Here is a 17,871-nt window from a genome sequence, read left to right on the forward strand (position 1 = left end):
TCATCTCACTCTTCTGAAAAACAAAAGCAAAAGGCTTTTCTGTTACCATCTTGTCACAGAGACATCACAAGCAAGGATTATATTATAGACAAAAGGACTGTGTGGGGGTATTTCTGCTAGCTGCCTTTCAACACAGTTCGCCATTGGCCAGTGTCATCTCCATGTGTCACTCGCAGTGTCATCCGCATTCTTTCCCTGTCGTGTGATCCTTGTTGAGTTCTGAAGATTGTTTCGGTGCTCTTGACAGGGTAAGTCTGTTGGTTTGTTTCAGACCAAACTAAACAGAGATACCAAATATTTCTACCACCTTGCTAATTGTAAAGTGCTATCTACCAACCCCTTTGGCTGATCAATTTGTTTTCTCCTCATTAGCATGTCATTCGGTATCTGAATACAAGTGCTATTTTCTAGCTCAATCCAGCACCAGCTTCATGACTTGGAAATCCTTGAACCTATTTAGTATGAATTGTGTGCCTGCTCACCATGTGTCTTTGAGTTCAAGCTCTGTAATTATTTTTAAAGATATTTACTATCTTGTCTTTTTGATTCTTTGGCCAAGATTTAGGTGTGCACATCCCATAGATTTTGAAAGCAACAAGCTACTATGTCACTTTGGTTGGGGATCCATCTCAGTTTCATTTAAATTAAATGTAAATATCTAGTCTAGGCAGAGATAAGCGCCTCCAGTGGGCTTAGATATGTGAGCATGAAATCAACTACCTTCTCACCATGCCTGTCCATTATCATTAAATGTAAAGGGGCCCTAGACAACATGTTTAGTCTGAATACACAATTATTTGCTAACTGCATTGCATGGGATGAATCCTTCCATTAAGCACTTAGGAAAACTCCCCACTGAGTATTTAATCGGGCTAAAACTTCCATAGGTCTTTTAATCGAAGGTAGGACTTGCAACAAATGTATATTTCTGTGCCTTTCCTTAACATTCAAACCTGGAACTGGAAAATCCAAGTCAAATGCTAATGGTAGTGTCACGCATAGTAACAGCAATTACATAGTTATTTGGTAATTGAAAAAAAGAAAGCATGGATAACGGTGCTTTAGTCTTCATCATTGTATGATTACTTTAACTGTTAGCTGAAGAAGGACTAATTGCATCGTAGTTTTGCTTAGCAGGAAAACCTGCAAGTGGATGTTACATAATATATTCTTTCAAGCCATTCTAACTTGCAAATAAACTGTAATTTACCTTTTAATCGAAGATGTCAGTCATTATTAGTACCATAAAAATATCTATTTTCTCTCAGCAGCCAAAGAGTACACTAAAATGATGCTTGCCTTTTCAGAGCTGTGTCTGATTATTCTCTGCATGTTTTTAATAAACCTGTAATTTTATTGAAATTCTTGATTCACCACTAAACAATGAAGCCACTGAATAATAGTTATTTTTAGGAAGAAAATACAGCATACAATTACAATTACAAAAAGCTCCATGTCCTGGTTAGGAAAATTCTTGATTGCAAATGCACTCCCTGCTGTGATGAATCGTTTTTTTAGATGTTATGTTGGTCTAATGTAATAACTTGGAACCTCAGTTTGACATTGCTTTATGGCTGTAGCTGAAACAGTAATACAAAAGGAAAGTAAACCTGAGTCTGAAAGGGAAACTTTGTCACATTTAAGTTGAATGTAGGACAGCGTTTGCTCTCACTGCAGTCGATCTGTAGCTCCTGTTAACATCAGCAATTATATTGTTTCTTATGTATATCACATCACGTGTTGATGCGACTGATAATTGATAGTAATAGTTAAGAATAGCTGCAGGTCAAGATTTTTAGAAGAAACTTATTCTATCAAACCGATGTGATATGGTCTAATGGGGTAAATGGTTGGAGCTCAGTGTTGCCACATGAGCTCGTGGGGCAACAGTGGTAGTGATGCTCGGTATCCAGCCCAGTTCAATCCGTTGTTTTCAGCTGGGGTCTGTGAAATTAAAGTAGGGTTCATGGGTTGCATCTGTGGAAGATGTGTCTGGAGAGCAAGTCACCAGTCAGTAAGATTAAATTCTCTACACTAGTGTTAGGAAATCTGCAGTGGTCTGCAGATTAGATCTGAAAAGTAGTGTACAAAGATGAGAAATGACAACTTTCCGATTCCCCCATGTTTATGTGTAGAGGTTTATTTCTAGGCAAGCCAAGCTTCAGTTTTGTCCAGTTCCCTTCTTTAACTTCAAAAATGTAAACACACTAACCTGACTGACAAAAGCCTTTTTCTGCTTGGGTATATAAAACCACCAAACTGCTTCTTTTTCCCCTCCCAGCTTGCAAATAAAATGATTCTTGAGTTCAAATCTTGAACAATAAGAACTTGTTCCTGGCTTCAGATGTACAGGCTCAGATAGCTTTTATGTTGCACACACACAGAGTAATTGACTTTATAATGTAATTGGTTCCAAGGGATGTAGCTCTATTCTAGAGGTTTGGCTGACAGAAGGAAAGAAGGGCTGATAAAGCAAACAGTGGCAACGGCTTAACCGTAATGCTGTTACCTCAGGCCTCGGTATTGTGTCTGTAGTTTGTTCCTATCCCCTTGATATGACAGAGACGGTATCGCTGAAGTATTTCCGTGTGGGATTTCAGTGTTTGTGGGGCATAGAGGAATTATAGGGAGAAGGCAAGAATTGGTTTGCATGCATTCGTTGTGTGTATAACTCTGTTCTTTTTCTATTTTTTTTTTTCCAGGAGAAGAAGGAACACAAACGCATACAGAGAGCAGCAGCCAAGAAGCTGAAGGACAGACACGATGCCAGTCTTGCACATCCACATTTCTCAAGCTTATCTGGAGATTTCTGATCATTTTGTCAGTCTCTTCCTCCTGGGTCGGGACCACGCAGTTTGTCAAAATCACGTATGAGACCTTTGACTGTCCTTTTTTCATGACTTGGTTCTCAACAAACTGGAACATTATGGTTTTTCCCATTTATTATTCTGGGCACCTTGCAACTACGCAGGAAAAGCAGTCTCCAATAAAAAAATTCAGGTAGGCTTTATCGTGGCAATATCCCTTTAAACAACTTGATTTCTGTGGACTGAGATCACTGCTCTTCTCAGTTTGACCCATGGTGTCGGAAGGCAGAGCAAAGGTCATGCTGCAGAAAATCTCATTCATAAATAGCTTACAGAAGACTAACAGATGAGTGATATATGGTTGAATAAATGGATAATTGATTGTTAGAGGGGTTTTTTACTGAGTTGAAAAGATCAGTAATTTGCTTATAATCTTGCTATTGTATTATCTAATATCTCTGTATTTTGTGTTCTTGTCTGGATCAGGCCATTAATTAATCTGTCCCGGTCCATTTATGATAGGACAGTAGTGTAAAGTGCAACCAAAACAACACATAGTTGAGACGAAAAATGCTCAAAGTTGAGGAGATGGTTTCATGGGGAAGACCATGTCTTACTCTCTATGCTCAGCAAGTATAGCAGGATGAACACTGCCCTTCCTCCTCCTGCTGGACCATAGCATGGAGGAGGAGCATCCTAGTAGCCCTCTCTGCTCTCTTTTGTGTGGGTTAGGTCTTAAAGCAGGTTGCAGACTTGGTTTTCCTCCCCCTGTAGCTCCGAGGGGTAAGTTGGCATAGCTGAGTGGCTGTCATCCTGAGGAAATGATGTGAAGGCTGTGTCCCATACTGCCATCAAGTATTTCCATGTGGAAATACCTCACAACCTTTGTGTTGCGAGAGCTGAGGGAAGACATCCCTCTGACTCCAGCCTTTCCTTACACCACATGGCTGCATGTTGTAATTGAATTCTCAACCTCAGGTGCAAAGGAGTCCATAGTACTAACTATAACATTAGTCTGCAGCAGTGGAAATTTATAAATCCATCTTCAGCGGCCACCGTGAAACCATAGAAGTACAAGGTTAGAGGGGAACCCAAAGAGATCATCGGATCCAACCACCACTGCGGCAGGACCAAGCTGGCTTAGCTTCATCCTAGCCAGTTCTTAAGAAAGCCGTATCTAACCTGTCCTCAGGGCTTGGAAGTACCACCACGTTCTGGGACAATTCATTTGGCAGTTCCTCCTCCGCTTCCGTTATTCTACAGATCTGACAGTGATGTAGAAGCTGCTTTAAAGGATAGAACTAAATTCAGCTTGCCAAGAGATAGGGAAGAAATTCACAGGGTAATTTTGAGCTGGGAGCCAATTCTGTTACTCCAGTGCAGACTTGCTTTGAAAACAAATCTTATTGACTTCAGCAGAATTGTCTGTTCTGCAAGGTATTAACCAGCGTGTGGCCCACACCTTGTTCCCGCTGACAGAGGGTTCAGCACAGCTGTCACTGAGCACACAGGGAATTCAATTTGTGACTGTCAGGCTGGAGTTTAGCAGGGCCAAATTCTTCCCTCGGCTGCTTTTGCCAGGATCTGGGATGTAACTTGGCCCTAAATAATTACTTCTGTCAAATCAGCGTGACTGAAATTGAACAGTTGCACTTAATTAACTGCTTCTCTGAAAACCCTAGTGCTTTGTACGTTAATGATGCCTTCATTCAGATTCTTGCTGGAGTGTTTGTGAGAACATTAACAGTGTCAGCTTGGCTTCTGGGTATGGGGTAAAGTAATAACAAATGCCCAGCAGATAAGGAAGAAGGTGAGAATAAATATCCCTGCAGACAGATCCTCTGCAGTTAGTTGGTTGATTATATATCCATCAGAGCAAAATTTGGGGCAAAACGTTTGTGGCAATGCATAATATAAGTATGCTTCAATAATTGATACATTTCCCAAGCTGTTAGGAGTTGAGCTTTTAAAGTTGAGGACACGTGCTTACATGCCTGGGGGAATTTCTGCACGCACGGAGATGTGAAGTAGATTTGTGAATGTGTGGAAGCAGGAGACCGGTGTTAGAGCTGATGGGCACCTTCCCAGAGCATATCCTATTCCAGATATATCAGGAACTCACATCCCAGGGAGGAGGTAACTGCAGGTAAATACTGACTTTATCATGGGACCAACTCCTTGGTCTGTGCCGGGTTATGACTTGACAAGCGAAACTCTTTCAGTTTGGGTATGGGAATGGACATCTCTTCAGGATGAGTGTTTGATTTTCTGATGATTTAAAGAATTGAAAAGCATCATTTGTAGTTTTTAAATTCAGAGAGTTATAGACTGGTTTAGTTTGGAAAGGATCTTTGGAGGTCATTTAACTCAGCCTCCTACTCAGAATAGGGTTCTTTTCAAAGCTAGATCAATTGTTTGTAAAATTGTTTGATTTGTGTTCTTGATACTCTTCCTGTTACAGGGTTTTTTCTTACGTTTTGTAAGATTTCTTGTTGCTTCATTTGCTGGTTTTACTTCTGTGGAGTAGCTGATCCTTGTCAGTAAAGCCCATCCTCTAGCGATTCCAGGCCTACCTCAGAGTCCAGAGGTGATTTGTCTTTATGTTTCTCGAGGATGTAGTTACTCACTAGACGCCTTAAAGACATATGACATTTTGTCCAGCAGATATTCCTGGTGGATCAGAACAAACAGTGTCTATGATGTCTCGGCAGAGATCAGTGATCATGCGAGTGACTTTCAGAGTGCTGCCCCGGGCTGGCAAAGCTGTACAGAGCCACTGCTACTTTAAGGAATCCCACTTGGAAGGATAGGAGTCTCAATCTTCAGCTCTAGATTGGCTTTCTTGGAAGGTTTATAATCTTTGAGATTGTAAACTGTGTATCTCTTACCTTTCATGCTTTAGTTTAGAGATTAAATGTTGTGGTTTTAGCAACTAACTCAAGGTTATTACCTCCCTGCTGCATTTCAGTAGAGCATCTTGGTTGTCTTGATGCAGAAGACACAGCTCTTGGTATCCCCTCAGTATTGTAGATAAAAGGTATGTCCCACATAAAGAGCTTGAATCTCCTTGCATTAGTGCTGAATAAAATGATATGTAGCTCAGTAAGCTCAGCAATAGGAAATCTAACCCTGCCAGTATTTACCACAGCAGAAGACGCTCCACAAACTTGACACAGGATCCTAATAGAGTTTTAATTTGAAATAGGTGGATAATATTTTCAATGTCAATAAATTTTGAAGTTGGTCCTACCAGGTGCTATGCAGCCTTGAGGCACTGGCTGGGAAGAATGTAGGTAGGTGCAGGTTTAATGAAAGACAAACATGTTGGGAAGAGCTGGTTTTCCAGCAAGAAGGGTAATAAGATGTGAGTATCACTTGAAGTAAAAACAGAGTCATAAGTAGCTGATACTTGCTGTCATCTGTCATCTGCAAGTTTGTCACCTACAAATTTATACATCTGTGTTGCAGCAGTAGCTCAGCCCAGCTTCCCCAGCCACTTCTGGAATAGCACTGCAAATTTTGGGTCTTCACTGCAAGGGTGTTTTCAAAGGAGAGACGAGGATCTCTGTTGCCTGAAGCTGCTCCTACTCGAAATGACTCAGCGGTAGGGAGGGAGACCAGCAGCACAAAACAGGGTGTCCCTGTTGGGGGACATTCCTTGTTGGGGGACAGCAGTATTCCCATAGTGCTGCCCCCTGAGCCAGTCACAGCTTATGTGAGAGGTTCACACGCTATTCCCTTTCCTTTTGCTCCAGGTCTTGAGCAGACAAATGCAGCTGGCCAGGCTCTTTCTTAATGCTCAGACGAGAAGCAAAACAAGAACTCGATCACTCTTGGAAAACAATTCACCAGTTGCTTAACCACCATTACTCTGTTTGGTGTCCGTCTCCTGAAATGGAGCTGGAAGGTATTTTATTGCAGCAGATGCCATCATTTAGCTAGAAGGACCAAATGACATAGTAACAACTTGTGCTCACAAAAGGTCCCGCGGTGCTTCTTACTACCGTAATGTCACTGGTGGCCTTGCCAAGTTTTAATCCGGGTGATGTAATTACATTCGCCGTATTCACGTTACCCCAGGTAGTGTCTGTTAGCTCTGCCTTTTTTCTGTGAGCTGTTTTAAAACCAGCTGCTGCATTACACTCCAGAGGCTACTGTTCGTCAGGGGTGAATAAACCCATTCTTCTGCAGGGGCTGCCATCAGAATAACTAAGAGGCGACGCAAGCTATTTAGTGGGTGCCAGAGGCAGAGCTACATGACTGCCCGAGGTGCTGTAATTCCTGAGAGCATGGCACGCTGCCCAGAGCTGATGGCTGAGGGCTACCTGCAAATAAAAAGAGCTATTTATGTTAGAGGGCAGGTTTTAAATAGACTTCTTGTGCATTTGGAAATAGTTTGTGTCATAGTTTCAGGGTCAGCTACCCTTAGATATGTCTCTGCCTTTAAGCCAACAGCCTACGGATACTATCTGTATGGGGAGGGATCCATGGAGCTGTCTCTCCTGAGCCCGGGGTTTTAATCACTGTCATGTCATGATGACTCCTGCAAGTTTAATTTTAGTTGCATGCCAAAGAGGCTGGGTTAACCACTGAGCAGCCAGCCCTCACAAAGCCCGAGGCAATGTACTGTAGCCATGACTGAGAAAATAAAGTACTTTTCCTATCTCCTCACTCGCTGAGCATTATTCATGGAGTTCTTCTAGGCACAAAGGTGAATTCATCAGGTCTCTGTCTCACTCAGCACAACCCTGTCACAAGTCTTTGCTGTTTATTTTTAATTGAAAGGTGAGGAACCACTGGCCCCTGTTTTGTCTGGTCATTGTATGCTGCTGCGTGTGATGGAGGCTCTTCCATCTGCTTAAACAGTCCATTGCTCGGGGCCTGTAAAGTGTTTCCAGATTTCTTTTCCTAGCTGTGAACCTGTGCTCGTCCCTCCCACTGCTTCTGGGAACTCAGAGATAAGTGACATTTGCAGCGTTGCCACAACTGCCTCTCCCAGATAGTTGACCAGCCCACAGAATCCAACCCAGAATAATATAATCATTGCTGAGGCTTCCTCCTTCCGAGGGTTCACAGTCAGGGCACTGCAGACTGCATCCCGACTCTGCTCTGAGTCTGTGTGCAGACATCCCAGAGATCCGCAGGACAACAAAACCTGACCCATTCTGGCAACTCCCCCCCCTGCCTTTTTGGCTTTGAAAGCCACCCACCTGCCCCATGGATGGAGGACAAGAAGCGCCGGGCTTATTCCCAGCACCTCCGTGGCAGTGGGGGACCACGATGGATGACAGAGGTATAATTTCCCATGGCACATTTGTAGAATAGCTTTTCCTGCTGCCTTGCAGACTCCACCAGAGTGACGTGCTTGGATGGTTTTGCTGTTGCCTTTGTACGCTATCAGCATAACACTGGGGTACTTAGCTGTGCCCTGCATTTCTGTGAGCAGCCCAAGCACCTTTCTCTCTTGTTTTAACACAGCACCGGCTTGTTTCTTGTAAGACACATCCTGACAGCTTCTGAGACAGGTTGGATGTACAACCATGTAACGATCCAATCGTGCATCAAAACCCATGGCAGAATTCGCACTGGGTTGGAGAGAGCAGGCTCCGTGCAGGTCTGCAGTTCACAATGCAGATCTGTTCTTGCCAGGGGATGGGGCATCCTGGCTCTGGTGTCATGTAATGGTGACACAGCCATGGTGCATCCAGGTCAGAGACCACCTGTCTTGAAGTGAGATGTAGTCTGAGCTCAGAATCACCCTCTGCATCCACCTAAGTCTCAAGGGGAGAAAAACGTCTTTTAAATGTCAACTGCTATATCTGTGTGTCAGTGAACATTCAGGTGTGTCCTACCAGTGAGTCCGTTCTCACACAAGGAAACTCATCACCTCTAACTCCTGTTGAAATCAGTGATACAAAAGCCTACAGTCAAACTTAAGCATTAATTTATTTGCTTCAGTGAGTATTTGCTTTGCCTCTCAGATAAATGATGCACACCACTAGCTATTCTCTTTCTGTGCGTAGCATTTCTGTTCTGATCTTTGGAGAACAGACTGACTTCTGAGAACGTCGAGGTCAACTAGAGTGAAGGAGGTAATTAGCAGATCCGCCTGCCTGAGTGTTAACTTGTTGGACACCCTGGCACAGGGTTTGAGAAAGGAATTTATTATTACCAGAAATGACTGCTTTGTACCCCAGGTCATTTTAGTGGCAGCAGGGAATGAATGGTTGTTAAGTAGAATTATAGAATCATTTAGGTTAAGACATAGCTGATCTCATGTATTACATAGATACTATTCTACTTTCCTTGAAATGAGAGTTATGGTTTCCATTCTTAATACTAAAAAACTGCAATATTTTTAATGGCAGAATTCCCCAGAATTATAGCAGTTGTTCAGGAGACATGGAAACTATTCTGTCTTTAAAGGCAAAGCCAAATCAGAATAATTATTGCACCGCCACCACCACCCCCCAAATAAGAAATGTTTTTGACTTCACATTGCAGTGCAATCTTTGAATTTACTAATTAGTTCTACATAATTAGTGTTTTAGCAATCTTCCAAACACAGCCATATTTGACTGTGAATACTTCGGGGCCCCGAGGCCTCGTGGCATTTAGATTAGTCCCTTAATGTTGCCTCATAAAGATGTGTTGCAGATTGATGGTACCTTGGTTCACTCCATTGGTGTTTTGGTTGTATGAAGCACTCGCTTGTGGGACCTCTCCTGTTTTACATAGACAGAATCACAGAATCACAGAATCAATCAGGTTGGAAGAGACCTCTGGGATCATTGAGTCCAACCGTTGCCCTGACACCACCATGTCAACTAGACCATGGCACTAAGTGCCATGTCCAGTCTTTTTTTAAACACATCCAGAGATGGTGACTCCACCACCTCCCTGGGTAGCCCATTCCAATGGCTAATGACCCTTTCTGAGAAGAAATTCTTCCTAATGTCCAACCTGAACCTCCCCTGGCAAAACTTGAGGCTAAGTCCTCTTGTCCTATCACTAGTTGCCTGGGAGAAGAGGCCGACTCCCACTTCACTACAACCTCCCTTCAGGTAGTTGTAGACTGCAATAAGGTCACCTCTGAGCCTACTCTTCTCCAGGCTAAACGACCCCAGCTCCCTCAGACGTTCCTCCTAGGTCAGACCCTCCAGACCCTTCACCAGCTTGGTCAGAGCACCTGCCATGTCAAGAAATGAAGCGTACTGGGAATATCTTGAGGAATACCTTTAACCAAGAATTCAGACAGTGGAGTTGCTAAAAAATGGTCTTCCCAATTTGGGAAAGGTAGAGATGTTTCAGGAGAGGTGCAGTGATGTGCCTTTAATCAAGCTGCATGCCTGAGCCCTCGGTCTCCCCTTAGCCCATGCGGGTACCACTTTGCACAGGAGTGCTGTCCCCAAAAGCAGTGTCTGCTGAGCTGATCCTTCCCTTTCCTGAAATGCTGAGAAGCACACAGCTCACTTAAGTTGTGTGTGACACTGTGTTTGGGAAGCTGGAGATTTTGTTTGCAATTTAATCCACAAAAAATGTCTCTAAGCGAACACAACTTTTCACTGTATAATAAAATTAAGTTGTTGAATACCCTTCCCTCCGCTTTCCTTCTTTTTCTTACACTCTTGTTAGACTGGCTCAGTCCCACTGACTGGTGACTCATTTTCCAACCATGGTGATGTGTCTGGCAGTATTTTTGAGTATCTTTAGACAATTCTTAAAGCTTACTTGGCCATACGTGAGAATATATTTCAATAAGAATAAAAACAGGTTTTGGAGCAAAGCAAGAAAAAATTGTCAAGCTACAGAGAAAAAGTAGCAGTTATAATCCCTCTGTTCATGGCCTCGAAGACAGAGTCTGAGAACTGTCAGTGCATTATAGATAACCTTCATTTCTGTGTGTGAGTCCCTGGGATTATTGTTGTGTAGAGTGTGATTATTCCAGGTAAGTTACTTCTTTTCTATTTGCGAAATTGCTGTTTTAAGAAGATTGTAGCTTATTTTCTCTATGTGAATTAAACGATAGATTCTTATGGGTGTGCGGAGTCGTTAGGAAAAGCACTTAATTGAATGTGATAAAAGTCTAATGAATGTTTGTTGTGCTGGAGTGAATGCTAAGGAAAATCCTAGCTGAGCTTTAAACTCTTTTCTTTTCCTAGGGAATGCAGTCGGATTTTTGGTGAAGATGGTCTGACGCTGAAACTCTTTCTTAAAAGGACTGCTCCCTTTTCTATTCTGTGGACTTTGACTAACTACCTGTATTTACTGGCTTTAAAGAAGCTGACAGCCACAGACGTCTCTGCCCTATTCTGTTGTAACAAAGCTTTTGTCTTCTTGCTTTCTTGGATTGTGCTGAAAGACAGGTTCATGGGAGCAAGGGTAATGACGTGCCTGATTTTCAACTCTCTCTTGTTTTCATAATTGCCCTTAAATCCATAAGCTTATTGTGCTGCCATAATACTGCCACATTATGGTGTGTGTATATATATATATATATATATACCATGAAACCATTTCTCATTTAATTTTATGATGCAAACCTAAGCCTGAAGATCAGTTAGAGATCTCAGACTCCAGAGGTAATTCAATGTGGGAATTTCAAGAAGCTATTACAGCTAAGTGTTTGATGAATTAGAATAGGAGGACTTCCAGTTTCATAGAAACCTATTCTGTCTTGGGTTACAGTGCTGAAGTACAGTCAATTAATTTTATTTTAAACTTAGTGATGAATGCTTAGGTTCTAACCAAAGCAATTTTATTCCTTGTTTGGGAAGACAGCTGTTTTCAATGTGTAATGTGTTTTTCTTATGCCACCCTATTACTTTTTACACATGCATATACATGTGCATGTGCCAAATTTGGTTTGAAAGGAACAGCAGCTGTTTTGCATGAAGGTGTATTTTGCACTAAGGTTTTATAGGACTCACTGGCAGTAATATGGACCCTGCAAAAAGAAAAAAAAACTTGAGCAAAATGATGTGTGCCTGGATCTGAGGGAGAGCAAGCATGTTTCCTGTAATTCTACATATGTAAATCTCCTAATCTACAGCAATTTAAACTGTTGACTTTATACCTTGGCTAAGGAGTACCTAGGCTTTCTGCCTCTTCTGCTGATGCAGATTCCCCCACTGAAATGGCTCGAGGCCTAATGGTCATGTTGGGTACAATCCTGATTGACTGAACTATCAAGAGCCTTGAACTTCATCAGGGACTGGCTGGGGCCAGGTGGGATGCCTGTGACCAGAAGGGGCCACCAGCAATTGGATTTAAGTTCCATGGAAAGCGTGGTGGATCAAGACACTCATCCGAGTGTTCTTCTGGAGAAAGAGTATTCGTATGAGAAGGACATATACAGCAATGACTGTACAGCTATTCACCTACAGAAGTAGTGCAGGTAGACCGTAGGTACCTTGAGTATCTACTGCCCTGCACAAGGAAACATAGCACATTCCGTGCCTGCACCGTAGTCTTCTTTGCTTGGACATTTCTGAACATCTCACAAATTAATAATGTATCCATGTTACACTGGGACTTATGGAAGTCCAGACAGCTTTGGCTCAGAGCAAGCACAAATATTTAAAAGACTTCACCTATTTTGAGTAGTTCCGTTGGTTTGTGTTGCTTAGATTTAGCCACATAGAATCATCATAGAATGGTTTGGGTTGGAAGGGACCTTAAAGATCATCCAGTTCCAACCCCCCTGCCACGGTCAGGGACACCTTCCACCAGACCAGGTTGCTCCAAGCCCCATCCAACCTGGCCTTGAACACTTCCAGGGAGGGGGCAGCCACAGCTTCTCTGGGCAACCTGGGTCAGTGTCTCACCACCCTCACTGTAATGCTTAAATGTTGGCATGTTTGAGCCCTTGGTTGCGTTTCATCTGTGAAGTGAATTAATGCTTATTAGGTAGGTGCGGAGTGGTTTGGGTACATTTTTCCCCCACAAAAGGTTGGCTGTAGTCTGGAGGCCAGTTTCGTTACTACAGCACCTCATTGACTGCTGTGCTCCCTATGGAAAAAAAATGCTCCTGAGTAAAATGTTGGTTGGCCATGCTCTCTTTCAGGGGAAAAAAAGAAAAAGAAAAACAGAGGCAGGCTAATTTCATTCCTTACCTAAGAGGCTCCAAAAGAAACTTACTGCCCTCTTCTGTTAATTAAAAGCCTTGTTTAACAAGCTGTCAACTACAACAACCACCTTTGCTTCACTATGGCTTTGCTGCTTCTTGTCAGCATACAGAAGCCTGCAGGATGTGCTCTCAGGTTTCTGAAGCAAACACATGACAATTGGTAGGCAGAGGTCAACTGCGATAAGGCAGTGGTGGATAATTTGCAGGAAGAGCTTTGAACATGAAACTTAAATAATGTTCTCGCTGTTTTCCAGTGTCACCTCTTATTTATCTAATGTCTCGTGAGATGATGCTCCATATGTGTCCATCATTTCCGGGGAAAAAAAGTGCTCGGCTTTCTAAATATTTGATTAAATTAGGAAACTGTCTCTCTGAATTTGCTGTAGTCAGACTGGGAAAATGTTTTTCCCAATAGGAAGAATCTCCTATGGGGGATGATGGATCTACTCATTTGCTCTAATACAAGGAACAGACTCACTTGCTGGGTCTGAGCGGTGAGTGCACTAAGAGTTAAATCTCGATCCTTTCCCTTTGAAAGAAGGAATAACTACATTGGACTTTTCTGTTTTGCCTTGTGGGAGGCATTGCTTGAAATATTACAGCTGAAATATTCCAGCTGACAGCTGAAATGCTACATCTGAATTTATGCGTGAGGCAAGACGCGTAGTGCAGCCTGAGATGAAACCAGCCAGGCAGTGCAGCAGGGCAAGGGGGGCTTCTGGGAACGGGTAGGAGGGACCGTGCTGATGTCTGAGAGGCCCTGGGTGTAATTCTGCCTTGCTTCAAGGCTGGACTTTCGTGGTAGTTGTATCCTAGGATAAGCTGTAAGGAGAACAGCAGCATTACGCAATTAGATTACTAATGAACTACTCACTAAACCAAAGCTAGGAGGGGGGAGCTCTGTAGGGACCGTTACTGCTGAATGGGACCGAAACTCATTCTTCTAAGAGAATTTAACTGTGTTTTGCTCACAGATCCTTGGATACATGTAAGCTCAGGGGTCAAAATAAGCATTGCTGCATCTTGGGTGATGGTATGTGTGTCCTGTGCCAGATGTGCCCAACTTTTCAGCAGGGTGAGCAGCAGAGGGTGGTGTCTTCCAGTACACCAACTCACTTAAGGAGTGAAGGCCAGATTCCCATTTAGGCACTGGAAAACACCAGGTGCTCCCCTGTCCTCCTCAGCAGCTTGCCAGTGAGAGCCCCATGTCCAGAGCTGGCAGTCTTGGTTCCATGTCCCTCCTCTGGATGAAGGGACTCAAGCCTTCCTCCCAGGATGGCCTGACTGCTGGGATGTGTTATTCTGGGAAGGAGGGGAGGGAAGTCATCTGGTCCCCTCTTCCTAAAGCCCTTCCAGAGTTCATCAAACCATTGCGTTACACCTGAGAGACTGTGAGTACGTATGTGACTCTAGCCCTTGTCAATAAGTTGGGGCACCTGGCTTTCAAGTGCCATTTCATGGTGAATTTGGAGGTATCAACAGTATCTTAAGGTTTAGGTGACAGCTAGGCAGCTTTGTTGACCTGGAGCTTGGAGCTTGGACATTTTAAATAGAAGTAAGATGGGATATAGACGTGCACTGTGGTTTGTGACTCTGCCTTTGGCACTGTGACTGCAATGAGATGGAGATACCTGTGTGCCTCAGCTACTGGTAAAACAGGCTAACGGTGAGAGGGAAGTACTCAATTAAAGCTGCACCCAGATGAGTCCTCCAGTAACAATATTTGTCTACATACTGATGGGATTTAGGAGCAATAACATTTTTACCTCTAGTCTCAGAGATTGGCTCCACTCTGGGACTTGATTCTTGGTTCCCTGTTGTGTCCCGTGTATGGATACCTTTACCTGAGCCAGGCATGTGTCCCTGTGTCCCCCATGGTTTTACTCTACTAACTGGCTCTGTTGAAATTGTTCTGTGGGGTTTTTGTGCTTATTGCCTCAGTCTTGCTCACACCTGCTCGACATGAGTATCAGAGGGGTTTCTGGGACTCTTGGTAAGCCTATATGAGATCTGAAAGTCAGGCTTCTCTGCAAAAGGGTACATGATTTGATCAAGATGCCTTTGAAGTCTGTGGTGTGAAGCTGAGGTTTGTCTGGCAGTAAATATTTCTTTAATTAAGTTTAATGAGGTTTTTCAGGAAGCAAGCGTCCATCTCGCGTTGGTAGTGGTTGGAATTGTACCAGAGCTTTTTATAATGATAATGTGTTTACCATCATACTAATATTTTTTTAAAATCTTTTAGAAATGGGGCTGTGATTTTCCACAGGTCTGAGGAAACATATTTTCCTCTGCAGTCCACAGAAGCTAGATATTCAGTGTCTTTGAAATTCAGACTCTGTACTTACCTGCTAAGGGCAATTAGATAGAAAGGGGAAGTTTTTCAAGAATAAAACATGTTGGGATCCTTCCTTAAGTTCCTTGGAGTCAAGACCCAGGATTTCAGATACAATGATGTAGTTAATTATTTCTGTTCTTTTTCTTTGAAGCTCCTTAGAAGCTTTGTCTGGCATTTTCAAATGAAGCCAAAACCCTAAGCATAAAGGTAGAGGCTTCATAAAGAAATTTGGTCATGGCTGTCCAAGAAAGCTGGCAGGGCTGTTAGGAAATAAGATGCACAGCTGGAGCAGCCTGGAAGAGCTCCCAGTGATACATAGTTATTCCACAATACAGGGGTCATTCTCCTGGACTGATGTCCAGGAAGGTCAGCCATCTACATGTTTGCATTTCAAGTCAAATTGGTGGCTTTGCTAAATAGTTTTGTTGTATAGTAGAGCATAATGTCTTAAAATTTCTTGCTCTTGGAGTCATATGGATGTTTAGCTTAGAAAATACTTAATGATGGATGTTCTGTCAGTAGGTTCCATGAGAATTTGCAATGGATCCATATCACTATCAGTGCGTGCACTTTCATTATGTTTTACATCTCTCCCAACTGTACATAATCTTCCCTATTTAAGGGAAAGCAAGAAAGCTTCAAGTCAGAGAAAGTAGCTTGTGACACTCATTAAAACCCCACAGAGTGATAATCTTTTTCCGTGTAATGAAATTGCGCTGAGCTTTACATCGCTTTGCTTTGTCTGTGCAGATAGTTGCAGCAATAATGGCAATCACAGGAATCGTAATGATGGCATATGCAGATGGTTTCCAGGGTGATTCAATTATCGGGGTAGCATATGCTGTTGGATCAGCCTCTACGTCTGCATTGTATAAGGTAGGTCATAACCGCTTATTAGTATTCTTATATTCTTTAACATCAGATGTTAAAAAATGCTCGAGTACAAAGCAAATCACTATAAAAATAAATGTTTTATTTTATTTATCCCTCCTGCATCATTCATATAGTGACCAGGCAATGTCATGATGTCAAGAAATCTACTATGAGGGTAATTAGTTGTTAGCTGCCAAATATTCAGAATGACTTTGCTTTATGAGCCTTTAATGAAATCTCCATTACTATGCCGCAAGGATCATGTTTAATCATTTCCTGCCACTGCACTTTATCGACACTGTTTTGAAGGGGCTTCCTATGTGCAGCAGGGAGGAGAGCCTGAATGCAGGTACTGCTGCTCTCCCCGAGCGGGGATGGACGGCTCAGCCCTGGTCTGCACTGCAGCTGTCTTGTGTATTCTGCGCTCGTGCTGGGCTTGGAGCCCCTGCGAGTGCCTGGGGCAGGCGACGCGTTCGAGACACACAGGGCTTTGCCCTCCTGCTTGAAAGTAGTGGCTCCTCTTGAAGATGAGGGATGAAGAGGGCAGGGGTGTGTCTGAGTTCAAAACAGGTTGGGCTAAGCGTGGCTGTATTTATTGTCAGCTCAGGGAGGGTGAAGTGTGTATGAAGAGGAGCAGAAGTTTGGACTTAGTTGTAAGGGAATGAGAAGTTGCCTCCCAGCTTTAGACTTTGCTTGTCTCACTGATAAATTGCTTGTCTCCCTGATAAATTTGTTGTGACCATTCACAAGTCACTCAAAGTGCATGAATTTAGGCTCGTGCAGGACAAACCCTCCATGAGGCTTGGGCTGCCTGTGAATCTGAAGCGAGTCCCTCCAGGCTAGGCCATCCCCTCACAAATCCTAACAGTGCCAAGCACAGCCCGAATCCTGTAACTTCATTGCACGAATGGTGTTGTCCTTGGGTTCTTAGTCACACTTGCTCCTTGTGGCATTTTGTATTAAGCTTTGTTGTACAGACTCAACTGTCCCCATGGTATCCCCCTCTGTGCTAAAACGCAGGAAAGGTCAGAAATCAGAACAAAGTTCCCCTTGCAAAAGTTCTGTAGGAAAGGGCCAGGTTGTGGCACGCTGTCCTGGTCGGGGCTGTCACCATGCCCCCCTCTCCCCAAGGGAGGGGAGGACTCTGTGCAGGAGGACTTTGCTTCCCACGACAGGCGTGAGACTAAAACACTCTCCTCTCCTTTGCAGGTTTTGTTCAAAATGTTTCTTGGAAGTGCGAACTTCGGGGAAGCGGCTCATTTTGTTTCTACCCTGGGCTTCTTCAATTTAATTTTCATCTCTGTTACCCCAATCATATTGTATTTTACAAAAGTGGAGTACTGGTCCCCCTTCTCTGCTGTGCCCTGGGGTTACCTGTGTGGAGTAGCTGGCCTCTGGTTAGGTACGTGATAAAAACGTTCACTCATTTTTCTAGCTCTTCTCCTCCCCCCCACCCCACCTCAATGCAAAATGAGCCTCAGACACAAACAATTCCCTCCCCTTAAACAGCAGAGCTCTCTCACAGACAGAACCTGATCCCAGTGCAAACTGGTACTCCTTGAGAAATGATTCATATTTCTTATAGGAAGCCTTAACACTAATGTTAACAGCAGCAAATAAACTTGATGCTAATTATCCACTTCACATCATCTTTGCATCCCTACCGTAGTTTCATTGGTATTTCCCCGTCTCTGACAAAGCTGGATTGCTCTAAGTCCAATTTCAAA

General features: G+C 43.3%; 1 protein-coding gene across 2 annotated transcripts in view; it reads left to right on the forward strand.

Moving 5' to 3' along the window:
* The window catches only part of SLC35F4 (solute carrier family 35 member F4), a 132,537-nt gene that overhangs the window by 111,207 nt on the left and 3,459 nt on the right, over positions 1-17,871 (forward strand). The window contains exons 3-6 of one of the 2 annotated variants that reach the window (XM_068399539.1): positions 2,703-3,000; positions 10,970-11,189; positions 16,022-16,147; positions 17,354-17,546. In XM_068399539.1, the coding sequence (XP_068255640.1) occupies positions 2,703-3,000; positions 10,970-11,189; positions 16,022-16,147; positions 17,354-17,546 (837 nt within the window). The remainder of the gene's footprint in view (positions 1-2,702; positions 3,001-10,969; positions 11,190-16,021; positions 16,148-17,353; positions 17,547-17,871) is intronic. The other variant, XM_068399540.1, reaches the window with a different exon arrangement.

Source organism: Nyctibius grandis, chromosome 4 (assembly GCF_013368605.1).
Source record: "Nyctibius grandis isolate bNycGra1 chromosome 4, bNycGra1.pri, whole genome shotgun sequence".
Taxonomy (NCBI): domain Eukaryota; kingdom Metazoa; phylum Chordata; class Aves; order Nyctibiiformes; family Nyctibiidae; genus Nyctibius; species Nyctibius grandis.